A 13664-nucleotide genomic window follows, 5' to 3' on the forward strand; every position below is an offset into this window, starting at 1 on the left:
TTCCTCCTATTAGAGACCTGATCTCATTATATCGGGTCCCTTCCCCCTATTAGATACCTGATCTCATTATATCGGGTTCTTTCCTCCTATTAGGGACTGATCTCTTTCTGTTTGGCCATTCAGGATCGCTCCAAGGAAGAGCAGACACAGAGAGGCTCGGAAGACCCGAGAACCCCGGGAGAGGAAGAAGCCGGGCCCCAAGCCAGGCTGGAAGAATATGATTAAAAGAGAACGGTGAGTATGGGGCCACTTTTCTCAGGAATTAAAAACAATATATATGCAATTAAAGCGGAGTTCCTCCCAAAAATGGAACTTCCGCTTTTCCGCCCCCCCCCTCCGGTGTCACATTTGGCACCTTGCATGTCTAATCCAGGTATTTTGCTCCCACTCCCAGGCATAGATACCCGAGCCACCCGCGGGTATCTATGCTACTTCCAGCTCCTTCTCCGTCCCCTGTCCCCCCCCTCCCTGTCTTCTGGGAGACACACAGGTCCCAGGAGACATCAGGGACCAGTAGAATAGCGCAGTAGGGAACCAGGAAGTGAAGCCGCAAGGCTTCACTTCCTGATTTACCTTACCGAAGAGGATGGCCGGGGCGCCCGAGAGCCGAGGGACAGATCGGCTTCGGGTGCCAACATCGTGGGCGCCCTGGGACAGGTAAAGTGTCCTTATTTTAAAAGTCATCAACTGCAGTATTTGTAGCTGCTGACTTTAAAAAAAAAAAATTGGCGGAACTCCGCTTTAAATAATCCTATTTGGCAAAAAAGAGTAATTTTCTGCATCACATTTTCAAAAGTTGAATTATGGACTCAATAATCACAATAAATAAATAGGAATTGAAAACATCCTCAGACCACAAGTTGTAAATGATATAATAGGTGTGAATGAGATTATAAACCATGGTAGGTGAGCCTCTATTAGAGAAAGGGGGGGACTTAGACATAGGAGACATAGGAGGTGTATGGGGAGCTGGACATAGGAGACATAGGAGGTGTATGGGGAGCTGGAACAAGGGTTCCCCAACCACCCCAAGGGATTCTGGGTTCCACAGGACTGTCACAGTAGGGATAATATATCCCTCAATAGTAATAATTCCCACCCCCAATCAGAGATTAATTCCACCCAACTAATTGCACAACAGGTTATAGCAGCGGGAGGCAACCGTTGAGAGGCGGGGATCAACCTGAACAACATGAAAGAGATCAAAGATCACCGGGGTTCGGCAGAGGTTGGTGTTATAGTGCAGCAGATGGTGTCAGTATTTTTTTTTATTTCATTTTTTTACATTTTTTTTTTAACAGCCCTGTTGGGGGGGGGGGGCTTTGGTGAGATATCAGGAGTCTAAACAGACCCCCGATGTCTCACTTTTGAGACAGAGGAAGGAGATTCAGGACGCAGTTCTCAGTCTTCATCTCTGCAGCCTCAGCGGCACAAAATGAATGAACAGGAAGAGCTCTATACAGAGGCTTCCCATTTGTTCACAAACCAAAGCATAGTACACACAGTTTACTATACTTCAGTTATAAATTAACATAGTGATCGGTACTGATCACTCACTGTGTTCATTTAGACAAGGAAGGGGTTGGTAAAGTACATTTTTACCGGCCCCTTCCTCTGCTCTTTATATTGAAATGATCCCCCACAACAGCCAACGGGAGTAGAGTGAGAGCCAGCAGCAAGTCAGAGCATTCTGTGCAGTTGTTTTATCACAGAGGGCGCTAGAGGCCAAGTTCCCCTTGGAGCCCTTCCTCCTCAGCTATGTACTAACCGGTGACTGGACCAGGTTTGCATAGTGATTGGGTGGTGAGGGTCCTGGGTCATGGACGCACGCTTATTGTAGTCTCACTGGTCTGGTTGGTTGGTGGCCGGCCCTTCGCTTACGAGGAGGGGTGGAATTTTATGCCACAAGTGGAGGGAGGGCTCCGGAGCAAATTCAAATAAATCTCACATAGGAGGCAAGTCAGGCTCTGGATGAAAAGAGAAGTGACATCAGCACTTCATGAATATAGGGAAGGACTTCATCAATATAGGGAAGGACTTCATCAATATAGGGACGGACTTCATCAATATAGGGAAGGACTTCATCAATATACGGACGGACTTCATCAATATAGGGAAGGACTTCATCAATATAGGGAAGGACTTCATCAATATAGGGAAGGACTTCATCAATATAGGGACGGACTTCATCAATATAGGGAAGGACTTCATCAATATAGGGAAGGACTTCATCAATATAGGGAAGGACTTCATCAATATAGGGACGGACTTCATCAATATAGGGAAGGACTTCATCAATGTAGGGAAGGATGGGCGATTTTAGGTTGTAGCTTTCTAAGCATTCCCCACCAATGGCAGACATGGTGAAGACACCAATTGTACTCTGTCTTCCAGGGAGGAGCTGCCTACAATCTACAAGTGTCCTTACCAGGGCTGCACTGCCGTCTACAGAGGTGCCGATGGGATGAAGGTAGGTAGGAGCACAATGGGTGATCCTGAATGTCATTCCTGGAACACAAAGTCACTTCTGGGCTTTGTCTTACAGAAGCATATTAAGGAACATCACGAGGAGGTACGAGAGCGACCTTGTCCACATCCCGGCTGCAACAAAGTGTTCATGATAGACCGCTACCTGCAGAGACACGTCAAGCTCATCCACACAGGTGACTGCACTTCTACTGAACATACCATTCAGCTCCAATTTGTAAATGCTAAACACCGATCGTAATGGGCATGCTGATTGAGACTTTAAGGAGGCTGCTAGTAGGCTTTTACCAACTTCAAGAAATCCTGAAACCTGCTAGCAGCCTCCTTAACCACTTCCCACCCGCCCAACATCCTATGACATCACAGACCTTGAGCAGTAATATCTGAATGGTGGGTGCAGTTACAGACATCATTCAAATATCTTTTAGAGCTGGCGAATTCCTGTACCATAAGAACAATCATACGATCGTTTTTACATGCAGCCCTCCGGTGCTTCTACCAGGCCTCCCTTGTGATCGGCAAGATCGGGCCAGATGGTCCCCGAAGTCTCTGATCGTTCGGATGTTATGACGTCACGCCCAGCCTCTGCATTTGGAGAAATACCGCCGCCTCGCCTGGGAAGCCGAGATCATTTTTTTTTTCTCTCTCCTAGAGGAGAGATGTGGGGACTTATAGACCCCCCCCCAGATCTCGCTGTAAAGAGGATATGTACAAGGGAGGAGCCTGTGATACTTATGTACATGGGAGGAGTCTGTGATACTTATGTACATGGGAGGAGCCTGTGATACTTGTATACATGGGAGGAGCCTGTGATATTTATGTACATGGGAGGAGTCTGTGATACTTATGTACATGGGGGGAGTCTGTGATACTTATGTAAATGGGAGGAGCCTGTGATACTTATGTACATGGGAGGAGCCTGTGATACTTATGTACATGGGGGGAGTCTGTGATACTTATGTAAATGGGAGGAGCCTGTGATACTTATGTACATGGGAGGAGCCTGTGATACTTATGTACATGGGAGGAGTCTGTGATATTTATGTACAAGGGAGGAGCCTGTGATACTTCTGTACATGGGAGGAGCCTGTGATACTTCTGTACATGGGAGGAGCCTGTGATACTTATGTATATGGGAGGAGCCGGTGATACTTATGTACATGGGAGGAGCCTGTGATACTTATGTACATGGGAGGAGTCTATGATACTTATGTACATGGGAGGAGCCTGTGATACTTATGTACATGGGAGGAGTCTGTGATATTTATGTACATGGGAGGAGCCTGTGATACTTATGTACATGGGAGGAGTCTGTGATACTTATGTACATGGGAGGAGCCTGTGATACTTATGTACATGGGAGGAGTCTGTGATATTTATGTACATGGGAGGAGCCTGTGATACTTATGTACATGGGAGGAGTCTGTGATATTTATGTACATGGGAGGAGCCTGTGATACTTATGTACATGGGAGGAGCCTGTGATACTTATGTACATGGGAGGAGCCTGTGATACTTATGTACATGGGAGGAGCCTGTGATACTTATGTACATGGGAGGAGCCTGTGATACTTATGTACATGGGAGGAGCCTGTGATACTTATGTACATGGGAGACTTATATACATGGGAGAAGTCTGTGATACTTACGTACATGGGAGGAGTCTGCGATACTTATGTACATGGGAGGAGCCTGTGATACTTATGTACATGGGAGGAGCCTGTGATACTTATGTACATGGGAGGAGCCTGTGATACTTATGTACATGGGAGGAGTCTGTGATACTTATGTACATGGGAGGAGTCTGTGATACTTATGTACATGGGAGGAGCCTGTGATACTTATGTACATGGGAGGAGCCTGTGATACTTATGTACATGGGAGGAGCCTGTGATACTTATGTACATGGGATTTTTTTATATTTTTAATAAATTTGTAAAGATTTCAATCAAACTTCTTTCACGTTGTCATTATGGGGGATTGTTTGTAGAATTACTTACTGTGGGGGGGCACTCGTCAGGAGGGAGGGGCCAGGAGCAGCAACGAGAGACCCGTTGCTTTGGATCATAGCAAAATCTGAATGATCCAATGCTTTTTATTTTCAAAACATTAATGGTTTGTTTCCAACTGTGAAACCGAAAGTGATTTAATGCTCATTGCTTCCAGTTTTTCAGACCATAGAGATGATCAGGGCCATTCTGAGGTGGGGCGTCCCCTCCCGCCGCCTGTAAAAGCAGTCTAGCAGCTAATTAGCCACTTGGGTTGATTTTACAAGGAAGCTGACTGCTGGCTGAAAACAACAATACAAGGATGATGCCTGCAGCTGCATATCATCCCCGTATAACCACTCAGTCAGGACGTTGCTGGTTGTCAAGTGGTTAAAAGCATAAACAAAGCTTGCTGTCCACACCGCTCTTATGCAAGCTGAAGCCCGGGTGGCACAGGCCTTAGTGGGTTGTTTGATGGTCTTCAGCCTGCAGTACCTTATCTGTACTCTGCCATTGCCTTGTTTCCCCCAAGAAGAAGCCCAGTATAAATTCCAGGTTGGTGCTTACACAGGGATAAGGACCAGTGACGCCTGTAATGCATGGCACAGGGGTGCCGCCCCCCTTATTTATGAATTCCGCCCCCTAATCTACATGGAAAATGCCGACCCATGGATTCCAATGGGTTTTTTTTGGAAGCACATGATTAGAGCCTGAGGCTCTAATTGGCTTTGAAAAAGGGTGGGCTTGGGGCACAGAGCACTGCAGAACTATTGTCTTCCTCATTCACTCAGCCAATCAGGAAGCCCCGATTGGCCGGGGAGAGTCTTGGGGGGGGGGGGGTTAGTGTACAAATATTGAGCACCAGCCGCCACTGCTCAGCAGGACCCTCCCACAGACCCCATATGACAGCCCTCTCTAGTGTGGTAATTGGCCTCCTTGCACCTTGTACTGCATTATGAGAGGAAGGGAAGAAAGACACAATGTTTCCATACCGGGATGTTCCAGATATTTAAAGCTGATGTTTACTGAAATAGAAAGAAAAAACATCACCAGGAATGGTCCCGACTAGGGCGGGAGACGGGGGGCGTGACCGGATGTGTGACGGGATGCTAGAGTGAGTGGAGGTGAGGCGTGCGTGAGCTTCCCCTAGCCCGATGCCTCCGTGTCCGTCTGATCTGCCTTGCGCCCGGAGCCTGCCTGGATGAGCCTCTCCCCCCTGCCGCAAGCTTCATTGGCTGTTTTTCTCCCCTGCCCGCCAGCCCGAGACGGAGTGCGACCCCGGGATAGAGGTACGTCCGCCCGGAACAGGAAGAGTCCCGAGCCCTCGGAGCGGGGAGAAGGGGGCTGGGCTTTCTGCCCGAGCGGTCGCCTGAGCAACGCTCCCGTCACCTGCGGGAAGTGGCGGCTGAGACAGCGTGAGTACAGGGCAGGAGGAGCCACAGCCACTGCCAGGAGCATCCAGGAGCTGCACTAAGGTACCGGCTGCTAATTTTTACCACCACTACTGTTGCTACTAACTGCTGTGCTTACTAAAAAGTGGACCATCTCCCCCTGCTTCCCGTGGGGCGGACTATCACCTGGACAGTGGGGGGGTGAAGACATAGGTGACCCACTACACTGACACCCAGCGCCTTTTTTATCCTATTTAGTGACAATATACCTCTTGCTAGTCGGCGGTGGGTTGAGGTGGGGAGGGGGTAATAGCCTGGAGACTGACAGTGCAGCGGCTTCGGCCGATTCTCGGCTGATTGGATATTTGGCTGGTCGGCTATCCCAGTCCCTGCCTGGAGGATATTGCTGGGTCTGTGAAGCCGCTGAGGGTGTTGAGAGGTAGGGGGAGGTGGGGTGGAGAGGGGGGGGAAAACCAGAGGAGGAGGGGAGAGTGCGGGAAGGCAGGGCAAAGGGGAGAGCAGAGGGGGTGAGAATAGGAAGAGAAGAGAGAGGAAAAGTCGCATAGCACAAACTTTACGTGTGGCTAAAAACTCCTAATCTATCTCTCGGACCAATACAACCAGCCATGACTAGGAAAAAGGGAGAAGAGCCGCAGCTACAGGAGAACTCTAGCTCCCAAACGACCCGCGCCTCTAAAGAGAAGGGAAATCAGGTAGCGGCGACAGCAGCGGCCAAACTAGAAAAATTTGCTCACCCCTCTACCTCTTCCTCATCTCCATCTAAAAATATCCAGCACCAGCAGGATAGACTACAGGCAGGGGACAGGAAGAGCCTAGGAAAAGGACCTGCGACAACACACACAACAAAGGTAGCAAATAGTAAAAGCTTAGAGGGGGAACTCGCAGGATCGGTGAACAACAATGCTATTGGGCATAACGCACCAGGAGAAGCGGAACCTACATTGAAAGATGTTTTATGCGCTGTCAACTCCTGCAAGGCCTCCCTTAGCGAATTGTGCACCCAGCTCACCGGGCTAAAGGATGAGCTAATTACAGTAAGCCAAGAACTGCAAAGGACTATCTCTAGAACAACAACACTGGAGGAGAGAGTAAGCCAAGCTGAGGACGATCTAAACCCACTAAAACAAGAGCTTAAGGCATTAAAAATGCAGATAGACCTACACAACGCTAAATTTGAGGAAATGGAAAATAGGTCCCGCAGAAACAACGTAAGGGTGGTAGGACTACCGGAGCGGTGTGAGGGCTCCCACCCTGAGGAGTTCTTTGAGAATTGGCTTAGGGGAATATTCGGGGCGGAAACTTTCTCCCATCTTTTTTCCATTGAAAGAGCTCATAGGGTGCCAACTAGGACTCCATCAACAGGGGGATACCCCAGACCTATAATTATAAAGTTGATCAACTACAGGGATAAGGTAACCTTGATGCGCAGGGCCAGAGAACTGGGAGATATCCTGTACAATGGAACTAAGATTTTATTTTTTCCCGACTATTCCCCAGATCTCCAAAAACGAAGGGCTGAATTCAGGGATATTAAGCGAAACCTGCGGAATTATAAATTGGAGTATGCCCTGTTGTATCCCGCTCGATTGCGCATTGTTGCCCTAGGGTCTACCCATTACTTTGACACAACAACAGGGGCAACAAAATGGCTGGAAGATAATAAAAAGGACCTGTTGAGTTAGGGCTCGGAAAGAAAAAGGCCAGTCAAGTTAGGAAAGGAGGGGAGGAAAATGTATACTTTTTCTTCATTTATTTATTTATTTTTTTTCTTTTTTCCTCCTTCTCCTTTTCTTTTCTTTTTTTTTTTTTTTTTTTTTTTTTTTTTGTTTTTGAGCAAACAGTAGACGACACGGGGGGGGGGGGGGAAGGGGGGGTGTGTTAGATGGAAGCACGAATTAATGTTGCGTTTACACGGATCACAAATGTTTCAAGTATTGTTTTGAAAGTTTGGAAGAGGGCAGTAGGATGGAGGGAGGGGGGTAAGGGTGTGGTAGTAAGACACTATGCATCTTATTTTTGCACGAGTCAGGTGATGTTTTCAGAATGGTTGGGAGGGGGGAAAAACCAGGTCACAAGTGCTGCCCCCAGGGCTAGCCTAACTAGGCAGGAGGGGGGGTCATGAACTAGGGGGGAGGGGGGGGGGGAGGAATGTGGGGGGAGGGGGGGCGGGTGGGGGGTTTGTAGTGATTTATAGGGTTGGGCAAAGGGGCGCTTGCAAATTACACATAATTATGAGGGGGAGGCCTCTAAAGGCAATGTACACTGGTAAACGTGTTTTTGTATTTGCAACTAAGGGTTGTAGAGTGGGGATGGAGGGATCCCTGAATACGGGGGTGCTACGTCCCTCCCCACTCTCCCCTTTTTTTTTTGGTTTGCACATTCACGTAGCTGGCGGATTTTGGACCCACGGACCCACAAAGGCACTGATTCTTCATTTTTTTTTTAGGTTGCTTTGGTATTTTTTTTTTCTCTTTTTTTTTTCTCTTGACTAGATGTCATTAAAAACGCTAAGAATAGGTTCCTGGAATATTAGGGGTATGAGCGACCCGGCCAAAAAGGCCGCGGTGTTTTTGGCGATGGAGGCTTATGGCATCGAACTGGCTTGTCTGCAGGAAACTCACCTCACCAATGATACCAAATCAAACGCTCGGAACTATAAATTTCAAGAACAGTATCATTCTGTATACACCTCATATTCAAGAGGTGTGAGCATACTGGTGGGTAGGAGTATTTCATTTTCCTGCAGGGAAGCCAGGATAGATGCGCTGGGCCGCTACGTATTCCTGAGCTGCGTTGTGGAAAATAGACCACTAGTGCTTGCAAATATCTATGTTCCGCCTCCGTTTAATACAGAGCCCATATTGGATCTGTTGGAGTTTGTGGATAACAAGGCTGATGTACCTATAATTTTGGTGGGGGACTTCAATACTGTTCTGGATAACACAATGGACCGATTTCCACCACTGAAGCGGGCAGAGAGACTATCAGAGGGACGCCTAGGTCAACTCCTGAGAGAGGTCGGGTGGTGCGACCTATGGAGATCCCACAACCCAAACATCCGGCAGTATTCCTGTTACTCAGGAACACATTCCACCCTCTCGCGCTTAGACATGGCATTAGGTAACTGTGAGGCCCTGCAATTAGTAGGGAACATAGAGTATAAGCCGAGGGGAATCTCAGATCACTCTCCTATGACTCTGACCCTGAATCTAAACACTAGAATCAGCCGGAAAAGATGGACAATAAAACCGCTCTGGTTAGACCTTATAAGCTGCCCAGAAGAAGTAACTTCCAAATTAAAAGAATTTGTAACATTTAACGCAGGTACAGCACCGGCGGGTGTAGTGTGGGATGCCCTAAAAGCGTTTCTTAGAGGATTACTACACCAACAGGTCACCAAAATAAAGAAAAAGTCAAGGGAATGGGAGGCGAGGGCCAGCAGGGAAGCTATGGAATCAGAGGCGCAATATGTGGCGGATCCAACTCCTGTAAAGCAGGCGATCTGGCTCAATCGACAACAAGAGTATAGAGAGGTAATCAATAGAAGAGCAGAGAATAAAAGACTTTTCCAGAAACAAAATTATTTCGGTGAAGGGGAGAAAATAGGTCGGACCCTTGCACTTATAACGAAGTCTAACCTATCCCCATCGGCCATTTTCTCGATTAGGACACCGGCTGGAGAGATCACTGCCGATCCTGTAGCGGTCCTAGAAACTTTCTCTGCGTTCTATAGAGATCTGTATAGGTCGCGCTGCGGGTCGGATCGGCGTAGCATGGACAGGTTTATAGAGGGGGTGGACCTACCTGTTTTATCGGAAGGGGATAGGAGTGTAATGGAGTCCCCCCTGACCTTAGAGGAACTCCAAGGGGCTGTCATGGAGATGTCTGCCCAGAAATCTCCTGGCCCGGACGGTTTGCCATTGGAGATTTACAGAAAATATGGGGAAGTGTTGCTCCCGGAGCTCTTAAGGGTATTGGAGCAGTCGTTCAAGGAAGGACGACTGCCTTTATCCATGTCAGAGGCCGATATAATAATGATTCCAAAAGAGGGTAAAGATCAACTGGAAGTCACCTCATATAGACCGATATCATTGCTGTGTTCTGATGCCAAAATCGTCGCAAGGGTGCTCGCATCCAGATTGAACAAATGCATCGCAAACCTGGTACACCCCGACCAATCAGGGTTTATCCCTGGTCGGTCAACTAGTACTAATATCAGAAGGGCCTACCTGAACCTCCAGGTGCCGACCGAGAATACAGGGACTAGAGCCATATTGTCCCTGGACACCGCTAAGGCCTTTGATAGCCTAGAGTGGGACTACCTCTGGTGGGTACTTGAGAGGTTTGGATTTGGCCCTGTTTTTATTGGCTGGTTAAAGATCCTCTATAGAAATCCCAGTGCAAGCCTTAAGTTAAACAATGATTACTCTGAAAGTTTTTTCCTCGAAAGAGGGACGAGACAGGGTTGCCCTCTGTCTCCTATGTTGTATGTTTTAGCCATGGAGCCATTGGCGGGCGCGGTGAGATCATCACCCGAACTGCAAGGATTTCTTAGAAAAGGGCGGGAGGAGCGAATAGCGCTTTTTGCGGACGATGTCCTATTTTTCCTTGGAGATACGTCCTCCTCACTGGAGAAGATCATGAACCTTGTGGAGGACTTCGGAAAGTTCTCAGGGTTAATCATTAACTGGGAGAAATCGTCGCTCCTGCCGGTCGATCCATTGGTTAGCCCGATCCCGACTAGTTTGCCCCAACTTAAAGTCACTGAGAAAATGAAGTATCTCGGTATTGTGCTATCCAGGGACCCCAGTGAGTTCATTGAGGATAACCTGGCCCCCCTCCTGTTAAAATTCAAAAAGAAATGCGATATTTGGAGTAGACTCCCCTTGTCTGTGGCGGGTCGGGCCAATTTGATCAAAATGGTTTGGCTACCTCAGCTGCTATACCTGCTCCATAACTCCCCAGTTTGGATTGGAGAGAAGTGGTTCCAAAAAATTCAATCTCTCTTTGGGAAACTAATATGGAAAAAAGGGCAGGCCAGGATAGGCCTGCAAAAGCTGCAGTGTCCTACCACGGAGGGGGGTTTGGGGGTTCCCCACCCCTTTGCTTATTTTCTGGCAGCCCAGCTGCAGCAGCTGGGCGGATGCGACACTGATGAAAGGGGAAGCAGGAGTGCCCAACTTATTCTGCAAGGTTGCCCACATAGCTCATTGGTGGAAGCACTGGAGGCAGAGTCACTGCAACGAGAGATCCCGACCCTTAAAATGACCTCCAGGGTCTGGCAGACAACTAAGCGAATAATGGGATATAAAGGAATTTCAGAATATTCCCCAATCTGGAACAACAAGAACTTACAGGAATTATTATCTGTTGAGGGTAACAGGCTGTGGGAAAGGTGTGGGATAAGCCGGCTAACACAGCTATATGAGGGGGTTATTTTGAAACCTTTCGAGGAATTGAAATACGAGTATGGGATCCCAATTCGCGCATTCTATACCTATTTACAGATCAGACATGCCTTGAATAGGCAGTTTGATAGGCATCCTCCCATATGGTGTAGGACTCCGCTGCTACATACCATAGTTAAATCAGAGACCTCCAAGGGGCTAATCTCAAAGATATACACCCAATTAACAAAGAGCATAAATATCCAGGTAGGCCTCCCTGGGGGTAGGGCCAGATGGGCGGCCGATGTGGGGGCGATAACGGACGCTGAGTGGAAGAGGATCCTGGAATTTGGCACTGAGGTGTCTGTCTCGCCTTCACAATTGGCCTGCCATCTGATGCTGTTACATAGATCTTATTACACTCCAAAAAAGCTTTTTGTGTTTGGCCGTAGAACCAATGATGAGTGTCCTAGATGTAGAGGAACAGGCGATTTAATCCACATGATGTGGCGGTGTCCAAAGTTAGTCAGGTATTGGTCCGAGATTTTAAAGAAAATAAACACAACGTTTAAAACTAACTTAGCGCCTGATCCTAAGACTTGTGTGCTTGGCCATGTCAACAATGGGCTGAGAGACAGGAGCACAGCGGTGGCCGTAGCTAGATGTTTGTTCCAAGCGAGGAAACTAATAGCGCAGCTCTGGCAATCAAGAACCCCTCCGACTTCGGAGGACTGGAATAGAATAGTTGACTCCACAGTGTGGTGCGAGAGGACGTTCTATACTAGGGCTGGCAACTATAACAAGTTTGTGAGGTTGTGGGGTCCGTGGGTCCAGGTAATGCCATGCCCGCAAGCAGTGCTTTCTGTATCCGGAGAGCGCTCATGTCTTCAGTAACGGGGTACAGCAATACTAGGTGCAACTCAGAGCCAAGAGAGAATATCGTATAGCCGTGTCGCTGTCCATCAGCATCGCCCGGATACTATGGGGGGTATTAAGAGTGGGTTACTGGGGGTGCGAGGAGGGTCCAACCACGTGAAAAGGCAACAAAATATACTATTATGATACGGCCATGGCAGGAAGGTGGTCACCAGGGCCAGGGGCACTAGTTGCATGATACGGGCCCCGCAGCTTGGGACTTCTGGTGACACTTACACATTGTATTGCAAATTGTAATTCCTCACTTCACGAGGGGAAGGGGAAAGGGGAGGGGAAGGGGGGAAGGTAAGGGGGAAAAAAAAAAAAAAAAATAATATATAATAAAAGGAAAAAAAAAAAAAAAAAAAAAAGTGAAAAAGGGGGGAATAATAATAGAATGCCACAATGATGTGACTAGATTAGAGACGCATATGAGCATAAATCTGAAAGTAGTCTCTGGATAAAGTTAACTGACGTGGCAAAAAAAAAAAAAAAAAAGAAAAAAAAAGGAATGGTCCCGACTATGACAGGAAAGTGTTCCATGTGCTGGTGGCTGCTGTGTTTGGTAGAGATATCAAGTCCTTTACCCCAAGATACCCCCACAGTGATCTTCTGGTGCTTCAGGAGGTGGATATGAGAGGCTGGACCTGAGACCGGCACTCAAGTGATGACTGTACTTTCACTTAGAAGCCGTATTATCAGTTCCCAGGATGAAAAACGTTCTATGAATGGAGGACGGGTGAGGAGCGAAAGGTCTTCTGCCTCCAATCATAGAATACTTTTCATTGTCGGAACCGATAGTCTGACGTCTTCTTTGAAACACTTCCTGTCCTCGGCTGACAATGCTGGTTTTCCATAGATAGAGTGCAGTGAGTGAGCATTGTATCCCAGGACAGGAAGTGTGCTACTGGCGGGATCACCGGGTGATAAAAAAACAAAAAATGAGAAAGAAAACTATGCAGCCACCACACCTGAGGACTGGAAAGCTATAATATGTTATATTTGTGTTCTTAGACTGTAAAGTATAGGAAATCTTATTGTCTGCTGTCTGACACCTGTGATCTGATCCCCAGAGGAGAGGAATTACATCTGTGACCAGTGTGGACAGGCCTTCAAACAACGAAAACACTTATCTGTGCATCAGATGAGACACTCAGGAGCTAAACCCTTACAGTAAGTACAACTTCAATACTGATGGTACTTACCGGCCTTACAGCCAGAAACCAATGTATTATTATTAGATAAAGGGGCTTTGTGGAGTACATACGTATTGGAAGTGACATCTGGTGGATCACAAGGACCCTAAAAATGTGAGTGTTCTACAGCAGTGGTTCTCAACCCCGTTCTCAAGTACCCCCAACAGGCCATGTTTGCAGGTTTTCCTTCATCTTGTACGGGTACTTTAAATTGTAGTCAATGGTTTGGTATTTTGGACAGCTATTTTATCTAAAGAGAAATTCCCAAAACATGGCCTG

General features: G+C 47.5%; 1 protein-coding gene across 1 annotated transcript in view; it reads left to right on the forward strand.

Moving 5' to 3' along the window:
- The window catches only part of ZNF276 (zinc finger protein 276), a 40270-nt gene that overhangs the window by 22844 nt on the left and 3762 nt on the right, over window positions 1-13664 (forward strand). The window contains exons 7-10 of the mRNA XM_073605963.1: window positions 124-234; window positions 2395-2470; window positions 2546-2663; window positions 13263-13362. Coding sequence (XP_073462064.1) covers window positions 124-234; window positions 2395-2470; window positions 2546-2663; window positions 13263-13362 — 405 coding nt within the window. The remainder of the gene's footprint in view (window positions 1-123; window positions 235-2394; window positions 2471-2545; window positions 2664-13262; window positions 13363-13664) is intronic.

The sequence above is a fragment of the Aquarana catesbeiana genome, linkage group LG11 (assembly GCF_042186555.1).
Source record: "Aquarana catesbeiana isolate 2022-GZ linkage group LG11, ASM4218655v1, whole genome shotgun sequence".
Taxonomy (NCBI): domain Eukaryota; kingdom Metazoa; phylum Chordata; class Amphibia; order Anura; family Ranidae; genus Aquarana; species Aquarana catesbeiana.